This window comes from Narcine bancroftii, chromosome 3, assembly GCF_036971445.1.
Source record: "Narcine bancroftii isolate sNarBan1 chromosome 3, sNarBan1.hap1, whole genome shotgun sequence".
Lineage (NCBI taxonomy): Eukaryota > Metazoa > Chordata > Chondrichthyes > Torpediniformes > Narcinidae > Narcine > Narcine bancroftii.
Window position 1 is genome coordinate 64,614,712 of NC_091471.1, and position 17,655 is coordinate 64,632,366.

The window sequence follows — 17,655 nt, forward strand, 5'->3', positions numbered from 1 at the left end:
TTTTTGCCTTTGTCTGAAGTTTGGACGTTTAAGCTTAATTTCAACACATAGCATTAACAATACTGCTGTTTTGTAGCATTACATCACAATAGAAATTCACTGAGTGCGTGCGTGTGTGAGAGAGAGAGAGAGAGAGAGAGAGAGAGAGAGCGAGAGCCACACCATTACATCTTGGACACAATTCAGGAAAGTCATTCCAAATTTCAGTCTTAGAAATCCATAGCTGAAACTCAGACTTTTAAATTGACACCCAGAAGTAATTGCGAAGGAGGTGGGAGAGACTGAGAGACTGGATTCCTGAAAACTCATGAATCCTGTTGGGTTTTTTTGGACGAATGGTCTCCATTTTTCCTTGCATAGGTAAAATGAGTGACTTCCACAATGCTTCCAAAACCCAGGCATGGATCAGCTGAAATGACCATTAATTTGGTCACAATCTAATGCAGCAATTCCTTTGCTTTCAAAACCCAGATACGGGTTAAGCAAGTCCTTTGGTCACGGTGGTTCAATAATTCCCCTGACAGGGAGAATCAGCTGTATTGTCCATTTCACACAGTCATTCCACCTCTGTATTCATCAGATGGCTGATGGTCAATAATAAAATCCTGTTTCTTTTAGTATCCCAGTTTTCGGCTATTAATGGAAAAGAATAGGTGGGCCAAAGGTTGAGATTCTTGATTGGTAGAAAGCAAATTTTGAGGGGGTGAGAAAAGATTTGGAAGGTGTGGATTGGGATAAGTTATTTTCAGGGAGGAATGCAGCAGATAAATGGAGGACATTCAAAGGAGAAGTTCTGAGAGTGCAGAGTTGGTACGTCTCCGTGAGGATTAAAGGAAAGGTTAGGAACTGTAGGGAACCTTGGTTTCAAAAGATATTAGAAACTTGGTTCGGAGGAAGAGATATGTGTACAACAGGTATAAACAGCAAGGAAGGGATGAACTGCTTGAGGAATATAAGGGTGTAAAAAAATCTTAAAGAAATTAGAATGGCTAAAAGGAGATATGAAGCTGCTTTGGCAGGAAAAGTAAAAATAAATCCAAAGGGGTTCTATAAGTACATTAAAAATAAAAGAATAGTGAGGGATAAAATTAGACCCCTTGAAGATGAAGGGGTGGGGGTAGACACTGAGAAGCCAGAGGAGATGAATGAAATTTTAAACACTTAGTATTCATTAAGGAAAAGAATATTGAGCCAGATGATGTGAAGAAATATGGTAGAGAGCTCATGGATAATAGAATTAATGAGAAAGTACTGTTGGCTACATTGAAAAAGATCAAGGTGGATAAATCTTCAGGTCCTGACAAACTATTCCCTAAGACCCTGTGGGAGGTTAGTGAATAAATAGTGGGGGCGTTGACAGAAATATTTAAAATGTCACTGGCCACGGGGGAAGTGCTGAGAACTGAAGGATGGCTCATGTTGTTCTGCTGTTCAAAAAAGGATCCAAAAGTAAACCTGGTAATTATAGGCCTGTAAGTCTGATGTCAGTGGTGGGTAAATTAATGGAAAGTGTTCTCAGAGATGGTATATACAACTATTTGGAAAGTCAGGGATTGATTTAGAGTAGTCAGCAAGGCTTTGTATGTGGTAGATCATGTTTAACAAATCTTATAGAGTTTTTCAAGGAGGTTACTAAAAAGGTTGTTGGGGAAGGGGGTGGATGTTGTCAATTTGGACTTTAGTAAGGCTTTAGATAAGGTTCCCCATAAGAGGTTAGTAAGGATGATGGAAGCATTAGGTATTAATGATGAAGTAGTGAAATGGTTCAACAATGGTCGGATGGGAGATGCCAGAGAGTAGTGGTGGAAAATTGTTGAATAGGAGGCCAGTGACGAGTGGAGTGCCTCAGGGATCGGTACTGGGTCTACTGCTGTTTGTCATATATATTAACGATCTAGATAATGGGGTGGCAAAGTAGATTAGTAAATTTGCAGATGATACAAAGGTTGGCAGTACAGTGGATAGTGAGGATGATTATCAAAACTTCAGGGTGATATAGTACTGTTAGAAGTGTGGGCTGTAAGATGGCAGATAAAGCTTAATACAGATAAATGTGAGGTGCTACATTTTGGTAGGACTAATCAAAATAGGACATACATGCTAAATGGTACACAATTGAGGAGTGCAGTGGAACAAAGGGGTTTAGGAGTCATGGTACACAACTCTCTGAAAGTTGAATCACATGTGGACAGAGTGGTGAAGAAGGCATTTAGTATGTTGGCTTTCATAAATCAGAGTATAGAATACAGGAGTTGGGATATTATGTTGAAATTATATGAGGCATTAGTGAGGCCAATGGAATATTGTGTGCAGTTTTGGTCACCGGATTAGAGGAAGGATATAAACAGTATAGAGAGAGTGCAGAGATTTACGAGAATATTGCCAGGGTTTCAGGCTTTGAGTTACAGGGAACGGTTGAGCAGGATGGAACTTTATTCTCTGGAGCGTATAAGATTGAGGGGTAATTTTATAGAGATATTCAAAATTATAAGGGGGACAAATAAAGTCAATGTGGATAGGCTTTTTCCACCAAGAGTGGGGAAGATTCAAACGAGGCATGGATTGAGAGTAAAAGTGGAAAAGTTTAAGAGAAACACAAGGGGAAATTTCTTCACGCATTGGGTATGGATTAAACTTCTGACACTAGTGCGATTGATGTTAATATTCAAGAATAGGTTGGATAGATATATGGATAGGAGAGGTATGGAAGGTTATGGGCTAAATACAGGTCAGTGGGACCAGGTGGGAGGTGATGTTCGACACCGACTAGTAGGGCCAAACTGGCCTGGTTCTGTGCTGTAAATGGTTAGGGTTAGGGTATTAACCCTTAAGGTGACAGTCTTACTAAATGAAATGGGAGCTTGTAATAATAGTTTAGATATTAAATCTGAACCCATTTGAATTTTCACATAGGTATAATAATACTGATGCCAATGAAGAAGGTACACTTTTGTTACTGATTACAGTTGGATATTTATGGACCCTTGCTTATGTTAACCGATGACACTGGACAACAAAGATTTTTCTTCCTGAACACTTTTTGGTGTACTTTATTGATTTTGGGCTGCTAATCATGAAAACCATCTTAAAATTTTCCTATCATGTACCGTTCTTTATATATAACCTATTTTTGTGATTTTCTGTCATATTTTAAGTCAGTGGTTCCCAAACATTTTTGGACTCCCGTCCCTTGGCCTCCAGGCCACATCCTGAGCAACCCCCCCCCCCCCCCCAGAAAAATACAACAGTGCTGGGTGGGGGCTTGTGACGGTGTTGAGCAAGGCGGGGGGGGGGGGGTCAGTGGCGGCGCTGAGCGGGAAGGGTCAGTGGCAGCACTGAGTGGGGGCGGAGATTGTGACCATGGAAAAGTGGTATCAGGGCAACTGGAATCCATCAATGCTGGCCAACTATGTTTTAACACTGACATGAGAGGCATCAGATGCTGAGGAAAAACTTAGATCAGCAGCAAAACAGTTGAACTAAGACCATGTGTCGGCATCATTACACAATTAAACATGGCTAAATTCAATAAAAGTTAATTTAACATTTCTTCAACTTCCTACATGATACAGCAAATCTGAAATCATCTTGCAGTTGTCTATCATAATCCCCAATTTTGTTTCAGGAAGCAAACCTTTTGAAAATAATTGTTATCTGAAATTATTTCCTGAACTATTTGAATATTTTGATATTTTTAATGCCACTCAACAGCCAGTGGTGTCATTACAAGTTGTTCTTATTTAAAATCATAGAACTATTATATTATGGATGACCATCATATGGCCATCAAATACATGCCAGCATCTTGTCAAGCAATCCCATCAGTGACTTTACCACGTCCCCGCCAATGATGCCCTCTCAAGTACCTATCCAGCTCCCTCAAAAGGCAAGTGACAAGGTGATTTTTAATTCAAGTTATTTTTTCTTTCCTTCGTAATCATAGTAAAACATCTCCTTTACCTGTCTCTGTTGCTACCAACTTCTGCGATACCATTTGGTGTTGTAATCAGTAAATCAACCACTCCGGTCTCCAACTCCTGGATGTTGAAAACAGACAGAAATTAAATTGCTGTTGGAATAAATTGCCGTTGTTATTTAACAAATTCTTATAAGCATTCACATTTCATATTAAATAAAGAACATTTGCTTATGTGGCAGATGGTTCTCATAAAGTCATTCTAAAAACTAAATATTGAAGTTGTATGTGTCATTGGTGAGGCTCCATCTCAAGTAATGTGTTCAGTTTTTGACACCATGCTACAAGAAATATGTTGCCAAACAAAAGAGGGTACAGAAAAAGTTTTCAAGAATGGTGCCAGAACTTGGTGGCTTAAGCTACAGGGAAAGGTTGAGCAGGCAAGGGCTTTGTTCCCTGGAGCACAGGACGATCAGGGGTGATCTCACAAAGGTGTACAAGATCATGAATAGAATGAGTGACCACACAAGAGTCTTTTGTCTAAAGTAAGGAAATTGACAATGAGAGAACATCAGTTTAAGATGAGATGAAAGAGATTTAATAGGAACCTGGGGTAATTTTTGTTGTTGTTGCACAGAGGGTGAGTGTATGGATCAGTTGAGGCAAGTAATATTGCAATTTTTTATAAAGGTTTGGAGGAATTCATGCATAGGATAGGATTAGAGGGATATGGGCCAAATGCAGGTAGGTGGGACTAATGTGAGTGGGCCATTTTGGTCAGCATGGGCAAGTTGGGCCAAAGGGCTTGTTCCCACCTTGTGGCTCAATAAATTAAAGTCATAAAAATAATCAAAAATATGCAATAAAGGCCAATTTATATAACAAAATTCAAGGCTCAAATTAATATGTCTCAGTAATTGCGTACAGTCTTCTGCTTACTATCAATAAAGTGTCCTGGATAATAATTCCAAGAACCAAACGAGAATTATTCTTGTGTTGCAGCCTGTTTGCTATTCATCCTACCCAGTGTCCATTGTGACTGCCACAAATCTTTAATTTTGCTAACCTAATAAATTAATTATTTGAATAAATTACAGACCAATAGTTTCTCTCAGTTAATAAAATGCCTGTGCAAAGTGAACAAATCAGAATTCAAATTTCACAACATTCAAAGGTTAAAACTGTACCCTTTGTAAAAGCATTGTTTCCTTCCCTTCACAATTACAGCCAACTACTACTAAAAAAGGTAGACACCAACTTAGTCAGTTCAGATAAGGGTTAGGAAGCACCACTGTCTGCATTTGGAAGCTGTTACCACATGCCATTCAGTCAAGAGACATCAATGTGTGCAAACGGAAACTTAAAATTTTTAAAGAAATTGACAAATAGTGAATATAGTGAAAGGAGCAGAAAGTCATTCAGAAGAAGTATGGAGACTAAATCTGAGAGGCCAACTTCATGCAAGCTCTGGAAGCAAGGGATAGAATGCTATGTTAATAGAGTGAGACAAAGCGAGGTGGGTGGAGGAACAGAAAGGGAGCACATAAACATAGGCATCAACCTTTTGGCTGAATGGTACTTCGGTACTTTTGTATCATATAATTCTTCGCAAATGAAAACTTACTTGGCACATTTCAGTAATTGTGTCGTCAAAAACTCCGCCAGCATCATCAGCCCCTTCTCCAATCAGCTTCACTTTCCACGCTCGTGATGGAAGCCTCAGCTCTGAGGCATTGAGCTGCTCAACTTGTTTGGCAATCTGAATGAAGATTGGCTTGTTTGACCGACCCCTGAAATAACAGATAAACACAAATAGAAGAAAAAAATAATTTTAACCATACTTTGACAAAAGCAACTCTGATTTTAACTGTAAAAAATTGCCATTGCACCTAAATCGTGTCTGATTTGATTTTGTTGTGGCAGCATTCAAAAAGATTTTTTAAAAAGTTACTTTATATGCTGGCAGTTACACAATGAATACTACAAGATGAGCTACATCGCATGATGGATATACCTTATTTTGTAGTATTTTGTTGACCTAATTATATAGGTATGACTGAAATGGGGAAAAACTGATGTTGAAATTCTGAAATAGAAATAAAAAAATGCTGGCAACATCTAGGCCAGGGAGTATGCATGGAGTGTGAATCAAAGGTAATGTTTCTTGAAGACCCTAGAACAAGTGGTAAAGAGAGAAAACAATTTTTTTTTAAGTTGCAGAAGGGGTGAGTAAGGGGTGGTTATATTACATCAGTACCTTGTTCTTTCGTAAAAGAAGAAAATTCTTAATTTATTCATTATTTATTCACCATTATGCAAATTGATGTCCTTTCTTAAATCTGATACTTCCTCACATTTAATTCTACATGTCACATTTTTGTCTGTACAGAAATTTTTACTATTTTCATTATTCTAACAATTTCTTCATTGTATACCAGTTTAAAAATAGATAGGTATATATGTGGGACTGTGTGAGGATATGTGTACTCACAGCTGATAAATTGGTTTAGTGTTCCTGAACCTGCATTTGATATAATGTGATTGGTTAAACTCTGTGTGACAATCAACATTTTTGGAGTTTTACTTGACTTTGGATGATTATGGAAAAATTAAGTAAAATGTTATTTTCTCCCCACTGCTAAATGCTTGTTCACTGTGAGAAATACTAAATTTTTGTCAAGTCTGGCATCTGAATACAAGAAGGGATATGATTCACAAGCATCTCAATCCATATTTTGTACTAACAGAGAATTCTTCATCTGAAGGGGAGTATCCATTTTTAAGTATGCATTCATTTAATGAAAATAAAGACCAAAGTAATTTTGATTGGCTTGCTCAGGTTTCATAATGAAAACCCCACACCTAGTCACTTAAAGAAGTGAATTCTGAGCCTTTTAGTGACTGGTAATGAATAGCTTGCAATGTATCATTTTTAGTAACACTAAATTATTTTTCTGTGGAGTCAAATTTGAAATCAACTTAATTCATCGGTTATTTACCCGGATTCAATCTTTTCCAAAGTTTTATCTAACAATATATTTGAAATAATTTTGTTTATTTTGAGAAATATTAATAGTAAATTGTGACTGTATCTCTGTTTCTTTCCAAGTAAATGAAAAAAAGCTTTTCCAAATCAATTGGCAGAGTTGCTAATCAAGCAACATACCTTGCAGAAATTCTCTTCACTGTGATCTGAGGTCCATAGGTCTTTCCCTGAATCATACTTCTTCCTATTGCTCGCACGAGTGGCAGAATGTTGACTTTTGGAGACAGGAGTCCTCTCAACCGCCCTTGAGCTATTGCTGAAGCTCCATTATATAGGGATGCATTAGCCTGCAGAAAATGGACAAATTACCTTTCAAATATCTTTTATTGTTTGTTACAATGATAACCTTTGTTCAATTAAAACAAAAATTTGCAGAAAAAAATTAATTTTATTAGATCTTCACAGGTTAAAGATTATTGAACAAAAGTACAAGTTACATACATTCATTATCAAGGTGGGATGAACACGTCTCCTGCAAACTCAAAACTTGCATTAAAAAGGTCCTTGCAGATTGCTGCTTCCTCAGTTCGTAACCATTGAACAAAGAAATAATAAGTGAATAAAATTTTATCTTGATAACTTAATAGATGAGAATGCACCCTTTTTACTAAAAGTGAAATTAAAGTTCTGAAAGGTTCCTGATCCAAAAGGTTAATTGTTTCTTATTATCCACAGATGTTGCTTGACTGGCTGAGTTCTTCCAGAATTTCTGTTCAAATTCAAAATTCTTTTATTGTCATGTAATAAAACAGATGTAATATTACACAAAATTGTATTTGGTTTGCCATAAGGCAGACAAAGATCAGCCATTAGCAGAAATTGCCAGCTCCCCTTAAAGTCAGAGAAAGAGAAGGAAAAGAGAATCTCCTCAGAGTCACTGAGCACCCACGAATTCACCTCCAGTACTCCTGTGGCATCTGCAGGCACACAGACTTCAGTCTAAATCATCGGCAACCTGAGCCCCAGATCCAAACCTGACATGATCTGGAAGCCTTCTGGCCCAAGACCCCTAAGGAATCCTCTCCCACCTTCGGCACCCTCTTGCATCTTGATTTTGATAAGTGGTAATCCTTCTGCCAGTCTGAAGCCAGTCTCCAGCAGTCCGCAGCCTGTTGCGAGTCCTTTGACTGCAAGTCACCAGCAGCCCTCAGCTTTGCGTGAGACCTCATATCTTCGGAGCCTGCAACCTCTTGAGGCTGCTGCCAACACCGCAGGGTTTGGGGCCAAACCCTGCGGTTGCAGGATTTTAAAATAAAATACTGTCAGCTTCTTAAACAGGCAGTTTAAAGCCTGTACGGAGCCATCAGTAGTAGGACTGGGCAGAAGGACCCTGCTGTGTAGCCGCTCCTTGCTTTCTGTGGACCCACAGCTCTGCCATATTTTTGGTTTGTTGAAAGTTAGATTCCAGTTTCTGCAGTTTTGTTTGTTTTCCGTGAATTTAAATTTGTTCTTTCTTCAAGTGAATTAAGTTTAGATGGTCTTCAAGCACTTTAATCAAAACTGTTCATAATTTGACAAAAAAAATCACAGAAAATAGGATTTAGAGAAATTATACTTTTCTCACCACACCAATATTTCTGTGACTACAGTATTTGTGTCACTCCAGTGAAGCAGACAAAAGACAATTTATAATATTACTACTTTTGTTGAAAGCAATCCTAATGAAAATTTATCTTGGTTTGAGATGAAAAAGTGCACGTTTAATTGATCCAGAAATACTAAAGGATTCCTTTGAATACACACACAAAAACACAAGTACTACTGAATTGAGTTTGGGTATATTTTTTGTTTCCACAGACATGTATTTCACATTTAAAAAGATCATACATCATCCTCTTTCACTCAGAGCAGTGATGTATTTGTTTATTTATAGTTTGCTATTTTTTCAGGCACCCATGCCTGTTCTCGGCTGGCAACAAGCGCAAGATACATCTCATGTTGTCATTTTAAATTATTACTAAACAGCAAAGGTAACTCTGGTTTAAGGCATTCTGGGCATTTAAAAATCAAAATGAATTCCTAGTCAGTAGCTCCATAATTTCTTACCTGCTTATTGAAGTGTATTCTAAATTAAACTGTCAGTGGAAGATTCAAGCCCTGAGAGTGCCATATTGGATGCTTAAATTTATATTGCACATTATCAGTCTTATTGTTGCATGAAAATGTGGTCTACTAAGTGACACTGCCAAAGTGAGCATTGAATGGTGTTCTTGATTTCAACTCACATACATAATGCAATTCTCTCCTAACTGTCAGTGTGATCTCTGCCATAATTATTCTTGGCGGACCACCAACATTGTACTAGATTAAAGAAATTAATGATTTTTCCCTCGGGAACTGATGCAATCAACTAAAGGAAACACACAGAGCAACCAAATGGAGTAGTCACATTGACATCTGCTTTTGCAATTCCCTCGGTATTCATTTTCCATTGGCTCCTTCCTCTTGTCATGGAGTGTAGACATGGGTGATTTGTCAAGTCAATATCCTTTTTTATTGATCAGTGGAGTGTGTTACTTTACTAATGGTAGCTGGTGTGGATGACCAGTGAGTTGAAAGATGAACATCTGTTCTGCCTCTAATATGAATTGGTTTAACAGGTAGAAGTATTTTGTGCATAAAACCATTACAAAACAAACACTTTCCCCTAATTTGGAATGGATATTTTCAAAGTGTCTTTAAGCTGTGGTTGGATAAGATGAACGATCATTAACCTGAAACAGTAACTATTTTTCTCTCTACAAACTGCTGTCTTTCCAGCACTGTTTTAATTTCAGATATCCATTATCTGCAGTTATTTGCTTCTTGATGAGATCACATTTTTTTTTGTGATAGGATTTGTGACTGGTAAACAAACAAAGGTCAACCATTCTCCACTCACATCAACGGGTTTCTGTGGAAAGAGGGAGAGCACAAAGTTCCATGGAGTGCATATAAAGGACCACCTATCCTGGATGCACACCTCCCCATTAGTCAGGAAGGCACTAACTAGTGCTTACGCCCCTAAAGAGGATGAGGAGGGCAAGGCTACCAACCCCCATCTTGACAACTTTTTACAGGACCACAATTGAGTGACCTGTCTGGCTGCATTGTTGTCTGGTATGGTAGTTGAAATAAATCAGAGTGGAAGTCTTAACAGAAGATTATTAAAAGAGCTGAAAGGATTACTGAAGTCTACCTTTCCTCTGTAGCTGACATTTACTGGGAATGCTTTCTAAATAGGGCTCAAGGAATTATAAAGACCCTTTCAACCCACTTCCATCAAGAAGGTACAGGAGCATCAAAATCAGGACTGCCAGGCTGGGGAATAGCTTCTTCCCACAGATTGTAAGACTGAAGTGCAGTATCCTGTAACTGTGACAATAATCCCAAATATTGTTATCTATTTTTGTTTTATTTATTTATGTGCTCTTTCTGTACTGAGTATTTTTGAGCGTGCACCATGGACTGGAAAGATGCTGTTTCAACAGCTTGCATATGTACAATCAGATTATAATCAATTTGAATTTAACGTTGATATACTTTTTTGATAAGGGAAATTAGCATCAACAGACTATGAAGACAAGAGCATTACTGGATGTTACCTATATTCACATTCTGAAGATCTGATAAATTATGGAATTTAAGGAAATCTTGTGGCCTGAGTCAATAGTCATATTGAGGTGGCAGAGAAGGTGGTGACGTGGAATTAGGGAAGGTGGTGACGTGGAATTAGGGAAGGTGGAGACATGGAATTAGGGAAGGTGGTGACGTGGAATTAGGGAAGATGGTGACGTGGAATTAGGGAAGGTGGTGACGTGGAATTAGGGAAGGTGGTGACGTGGAATTAGGGAAGGTGGTGACGTGGAATTAGGGAAGGCGGTGACGTGGAATTAGGGAAGGCGGTGACGTGGAATTAGGGAAGGCGGTAACGTGGAATTAGGGAAGGCGGTGACGTGGAATTAGGGAAGGCGGTGACGTGGAATTAGGGAAGGCGGAGACGTGGAATTAGGGAAGGCAGTGACGTGGAATTAGGGAAGGCGGTGACGTGGAATTAGGGAAGGCAGTGACGTGGAATTAGGGAAGGTGGTGACGTGGAATTAGGGGATGAGAGCAACACTTTCAACATAAATAACATTGGTGTAGCTCAGCATTGGACCCTCAAGTTTTCATTAAAACCAGATCTGCAAAAAAGGTACCTATTGCTGGTTAACAGTAGGAAATTATATGGTGATGTAAAATAGGTGAGTGAATCAACATTTGGCAATTATAATCAATATAGAGAAAGTTAGAAATCCAACACAAAAATCAATTTTATCCAATTCTGGCCTTGAAAGTGACAACTGAATTACAAAATATTAATTGACAACTAATCAACAACCACTATTCTCAACTTGTTCTTCTTTAATAAAGTCGATGATTACTAAGGGAGTACCTGATCATTAGAGTTGAGATTTAATAGTTGCCAAGACTTGTGCATCAGGTCAGAGAAGTGTAACAGAACCCGCAGCCTATTTGTGAGGGCTTCCGGGCTCCACTCTTTAAGCATGCTGTACTGAGGGGGTACCATCTGTGGCACACCAAGTTGAACAGGAACTATGTTACCTGAATTAAAAGAAAGAGGTAAATTACATCTCCAGAGCTATCCAAGATCAATTCAGTTGTACTTGTAGTCACTTGGCAGAGAAAAAAAAACCTTGAATTCATTCCCACATAAAGCTATTTCTTTTCTAGAAATTAAACAATATCTTACAAGAATTTGTCTTTCTTTAGAGTTTTAACAATAAGAAATTTACATCAATACTTCAAAAATATGCCATCATTAATGATACAACTTTATAACCATATAACAATTTACAGTATGGAAACAGGCCATATCAGCCCTTCTAGTCCGCACCAATTCACGTGAAACTGCACTCCCATGCCGATAACCCTCCAATCCCCTCGCATCCATGTACTCATCTAGACTCCCCTTAAATGACAGAATTGATCCTGCCGCAACTACTTCTTCCAGTAGATCATTCCGCTCAGCCACCACTCTCTAAGTGAGGAAGCATCCTCTTATATTACTCCTAAAGTTTTGCCTCCTAACCCTCAGCTTATGACTCCATGTTCCAATCTCCCCTTCCCTCAGGGGAAAGAGCCTATTCACATCGAATCCATTTATTCCCTTCATAATTTTAAATGACTCTATCAAATCCCCTCTCAATCTTCTACTGTCCAATGAATAAAGTCTCAGTCTACCAAACCTTATGTCATAATAATGATACTAAGCCTTCCAGAAAGTTCAACTTGACCTCAATATGAAAATGCTCTAATGCTCTCAGGATAGTGATACCACCAGCAAGGATATATTTATTGTTATGTTTAAATATCCTTAGCGTGAATTGGGTGTTCCTCAATAATGAAATGCAATATCAGCTAAAATTAAGCACCAATATAGTACTTAAGATGAGCACACAAGGGTAATGTACAATAAAAAGATCTTCCAGTAAATACTCAAAGCCAATTTTCTTTTTACAGTTTTCTTCATTCTTAAATTTGTGCCCCTAACTTTCTGTCATTCCAAACCCACCACTGATAAATACTACCCCATATCTCAAAATTTTCTCAAATTATATTAGCAAATGATTTTAGAAGTCGAGAACCTAATGAGAGCTAATTACCTGACAGGTTCCAGCTTCTATGAGAGAAATTTAGAAACATATCAGCAGGTTAACCTGCTTCTTTCAGGAAAAGGTCAATAGCTGCTTTCAGAGACAATTTAGAAAAATATTCAACTGCTTCTTAAACATGTTTGCCATCAGACTTTGAGGTAGGGAATTCCAGATTCAGCACTCTGGCAGAAGAATGTTTACCTCATCTCAGACTTAAATAGCTTATATCTGTCCCTTAGATCATGTGCCATGGTCTGCACCCTGCCCCCTCATCCCTTTCTGCAACCAACCTGTCTCATCTTTTTTTATGTAGATTTCGGTGAGATCCCATTTTATTCTTTTCAACTCTTGAATACAAGCCTAATTGACCCAATTTCCCTTCATATATCAGATTTGTTATCCTGGAATTCAGTCCATTGAACTGAATTCCACTCACAGAACATCCTCAGATAAAATCTGTGGTTAGGTGCGGTCTCATCAAGGGCCTCAAAAATTCCACAAGCACATGGACTATAAATATTGAATAACCTTGAGACACTCCAGTTCTTTGCATTGCTTATTGACTCTGCAACCTGGTCATGCATGTTCCATACATTGTGTGTAGTTTCATCAGAATTGTTTGTGTCATTGTAAGGATAATTGTTACCTGGAGTTCTAGGTGGAGGAGGAGGGGTGGTCCATGCAGCACTGTGACACCGGCCAGCTGAAATCTGGCGAATATTTTTCCCTTGAAGTGCAGTAATCAATGTTGGCTCCTTAACTTGATTGGTATGATTTAGACCAAGCTATTAAAATTATTTAAAAAGAAATGTATCACAATCTTATACTGTGGTTGTATAAGTTAGAGGTTACCAGATGAATAGAGGAAACGATTCAAAGATATTTTGATTTAAAATAAAATCCAGGGGAATTCTAAAATAGAAAGCAGGCTAAATATAATGAAGACCACGAAGATCCATTCAACTTAATTTCCATTGTCTTGGCTGCTATGGGATACCTCGATAAATTACACACAGATATCAGTGTTGGTTCCATGTACTTAATCTTAATGCACACTGCTGGTATTAGATATCTAAAATACGTGTACAATCACTCCAATTTTTATTTCATGAAATAAATACTATTTAAATGATTTTAATGCTAGTTTGATGCTGTTGTGATTATTTAGTACATATTTTGCCTTTGTAACAAAATATTAATTCAAATGATCTAAATCTCTTTGTTTTAGGATTCCAGTATTCACAGGCTATATATTGAAATGAAAATTTCAGTGATTCAACTTGGTACAAAAATGGTTTGTGAGTTTTAAAATAATTGTCTAGTTAAGAGAGGTCTTTTTTGTTCTTTGAAAGGAAAACTTATTTCATATATTACTTACATAATAATTAATAAAGCAGAGATTGGTGGAAGAATAATCAGTTAAGTAATTGTTAGTATTAAACTTGCTGGTTGAAAAACTCTGCTTTCTCCACTTCCTCAAAAACTGCATTTTTTTAATAAGAAGAATAAAAGTGAATGGAAATAAAACCTTTTTCCAGAAAACATAAGCCAATAAGGACAAAAGTTAGATACATCAATGGAATTTTGACTCTTTTGCCTTGGCCTCTATTGAGAGTAAGGTACAGGAATCCTGTCTTAACATTCATTGCCCAAATAAAGAAATGCTAGATGCATTGCAGGGATCCAAATGTGGTCCAATTAAATGGAATAATTCAGCACATCAAAGAATAACAGAATTGTTCAGTAGTATGAAAAATAGTTCAATGAACAGTCCAGGTGAGTTTAATGAGCTGTTAGTGTTTAGGGATCTACCAAAGTAAAGAGTTGAGTGAGAGTTAGAAAAAAAGTTAAAGTAATGCTTCTCAACCTTTCTCTTTCCACTCACAGACCACTTTAAGTAATCGCTATGCCATCGGTGCTCTGTGATTAGTAAGGGATTGCTTAAGGTGGTATATGAGTGGGAAGGGAAGGTTGAGAATCACTGCTCTAGACCCAATTGTTACTGAAATATTTTGCTTGAGAAAAATTGTCATTGGTTCATTTCCTTTGGAATTATGAAACTGTGCACATAACGAGTCAATTAGGTACAATCAAAACACTGGTTTTCAAAACATTTTCTTTCCATCCTCAGGCAGAAACCACACCCTTCCCAACCTTTGACCAGGAGCCAACCCTGCAAAAGTCCCAGAGACTTCGATGGCTGCTGAACTGCCTGAATCTGTAAATATCAGCCGGCACCGTTTCCCCCCCACCACTCAGGACAATTTTAAGAAGGGTGATACAACCACCAGCCTACTGCAGGGGGCAATCTCTGTACATGCAGGAAGACCACCTAAGCGGCTGACTCCACCTGGCTGGCTGTCAATCAGCCGACCTGAATATAAACCTGAGCCGGCCCCTCCTGATCCAGTTACACGGGGAACCACAAAGGCTTGAACTGACGTTTAGACTTTTTACTGGAATAAAGCCTGTTTGTACAGTCTTTTGAATTTCGTTCTTGCTTGCTGCTACCTCAGTGCTCCACACTTCTTTACTCAGAGTGGTGGGTGTATGGAACAAGCTTCCGGACGAAGTGGTGGAGGCAGGCTCAATATTAGTATTTAAGAAAAAGTTGGATGTGGCACTGGATGTTGTATAATATGGACTTTAGTAAGGAGTTTGATAAGGTTCCTTAGGGAAGATTAGTTAGGAAGGTTCAATCATTAGGTATTAACAGTGAAGTAATAAAACGGATTCAACAATGGTTGAATGGGAGATGCCAGAGAGTAGTGGTAGATAACTGTTAGATTGGGAAAGGAATGGAGGGTTATGGGTTGAGTGTACGTCAGTGGGGTTAGGTGGGAGAAAGTGTTCAGCATGGAAGGTCCAAGTTGGCCTGTTTCTGTGCTGTAATTGTTATATGGATTTATCAGTCTAGACTTCTATTGTTTTTGTTGTATTTCACGAGAGTATGATCATTTTGTGTAAACCGGTTACCATTTTCATTGAATAAAACTGGAACTTTGTTATGAATTGTCAATTCCAATCAGTTAATTGTATTTTGAAGAAATAAGTTTCATGAATGTGGATGACCTACCTGGCCATCAGCATTGTAACCCCAAGCAAATATATCCCCTGTTGAGCACAAAGCAAGGGTGTGCTCTGATCCTACTGCAATATCTTCAACAAATATCGATTCCAGTGCAGGCACCTGCTGTGGGTGGTTGTGATTGCGCAGCATTGAATCTGGCAAGCCGATAAGTCGCTCTAATAATTAAAAAAAAACAAAGGACTCTAAGAAGACTGCCCAGTTCTCAACATTTAAGTAAAAACTGTTTTCTTGGAGTTAACTTCTGTTTGGATTCATGCTAGAGTTTCAGCTCTTTTCCCTCCAATATACTATGTTTTATACATATACTGTGTTCGTCATTCCCTTGCAAAACTTCTTTTTCCCTGATTCGCTCAATAGCCACTGGACATCACCCTCCATCGTTGTCATCAGTGAAATCTATAGTCCTGGAATTTAACATTTACTTAGAAGGGCAATTTTACTTATCGAGGGTGGAGAGAATGATTAAGTTAGAACTTCAGCAAGATTCTTCACGTGGTGTTGAGAGAAGAGATTTGCTTGGTAGAGTAGAAAGTATGTGTGGCGGAACAGCTGAACTTGTGGGTGTGGGGAACAAATAAAATCAGGTAACAATAATGATATATATGCAGAAAATAATAAAAAGTGATTATCTGCATATCCTCATACAATCAATCTTGGATTAGTCTTTATTATTCACACAACCAATGTGAAATCTTAAAGGCACTTTCCAATTATATAGTCAAAACACATAAAAATCATATTGGCAAATAAGGGGATAATTTGACATAAAACTGTGGAAAAACAAAATATGCATTCACAATTAAATATGTAAATTAACCTTAAACAAGTCTCAATAAAAGATTAAGTTCTATCAAGACCAATAAAGACCTATTTAAGTTCTATTAAATACAGCCATCTCCACACAGAAGTACAAGTAGATGGGATTTCAGAGAGCCTCCTTGGCCTTGGAATATTTTTTGGTGGGAACTTAATAATGATCTATAAAACAGCCCCCACTTTGACAACTCAGGGATCAAATGAACATTTCCTGACAAGTTTCAAAGTGTTATAGGTAATAATTTTCAAAAAAAACAAAAAAAAAACAGAGGTCACATTGCATGATCTTCTTGGATCCAAAAGCTAGAAAAGACAAAGATTAAACAGGCAGAATTATTTATGGCCAAAATTATTGGTGAGTTGATAAGTAACACATAAACACGTAATAAGAGTTGATTCATCACGTCTTGATAACTCTGTCTTCAAGAAGGACAAGGAGTCATTCTTGCTGATCTGGCCAATATTTATCCTTTGAACCTTAATGAAACAAAGAATCTACTAATTATCACATTTGGATCTTGCTGTGCAACAAATGGCTTCCGCATTTTCTACATCACAACAGGACAATTTTGTTCTCATAGTTTCATGGAATATTATTAATGTCCTTACTTGAACAGTACAGTAGTTTGTAAAGTATATAATCTTTCCCTTCCTTTTTGTCCAGATTAAAAAAAGGTTTAAATTGTTTGTGGTGAAGTTGTGGTGCTTCCTCACAGCTCCAGGGACCCAGGTTCAATCTTGACCATTGGTGGTGTTGGCCTGGAATTTTCACATTCATCATGGCATCTAAGAATTTCTGTGATGCACAGGAGTTTCTCACATCTCAAAAATGTGGAGGTAGTTTAATGGGCTGATGTAGATAACCTAATCCTAATGCCACTTAGAAAAGTGTCAAAAATATCCAAAGGGGAATTGTTGGGGAGAAAATATTGCCAGGTTACCTGGAAAATGCATGCTGGGAACTGGCATGGACCTGATGGACTGTTTTTTTTTCTTGAAAGCACATAATAAGCCCTGATGTTTCTGATGTTTTATGACAGAACTCTTGTCTTTTTATTGTTGGGGTAGCGTGAACAAAACTTCAAGCCAAGCTCCACCGATTGGCTTGGATCATATTAATGACTGGCTCGTGTGGCTTACTTCTGGGTCT

At 37.9% G+C, this 17,655-nt stretch overlaps 1 protein-coding gene and 1 long non-coding RNA gene across 8 annotated transcripts in view; one reads left to right on the forward strand and one right to left on the reverse strand.

Annotated features, from left to right (window-relative positions):
- The window catches only part of LOC138757224 (probable E3 ubiquitin-protein ligase HERC1), a 309,739-nt gene that overhangs the window by 7,884 nt on the left and 284,200 nt on the right, over positions 1 to 17,655 (reverse strand). For all 7 annotated transcript variants that reach the window (XM_069924220.1, XM_069924216.1, XM_069924219.1 and 4 more), the window contains exons 70-75: positions 15,675 to 15,844; positions 13,245 to 13,383; positions 11,377 to 11,546; positions 7,083 to 7,249; positions 5,541 to 5,706; positions 3,961 to 4,037 (exon numbers count right to left, since the gene is read on the reverse strand). In XM_069924220.1, coding sequence (XP_069780321.1) covers positions 3,961 to 4,037; positions 5,541 to 5,706; positions 7,083 to 7,249; positions 11,377 to 11,546; positions 13,245 to 13,383; positions 15,675 to 15,844 — 889 coding nt within the window. The remainder of the gene's footprint in view (positions 1 to 3,960; positions 4,038 to 5,540; positions 5,707 to 7,082; positions 7,250 to 11,376; positions 11,547 to 13,244; positions 13,384 to 15,674; positions 15,845 to 17,655) is intronic.
- On the forward strand, positions 132 to 15,049 carry LOC138757226 (uncharacterized). The gene is made up of 4 exons (XR_011353430.1): positions 132 to 360; positions 3,753 to 3,898; positions 13,827 to 13,892; positions 14,730 to 15,049. It is a non-coding gene; the product is annotated as an uncharacterized lncRNA (long non-coding RNA).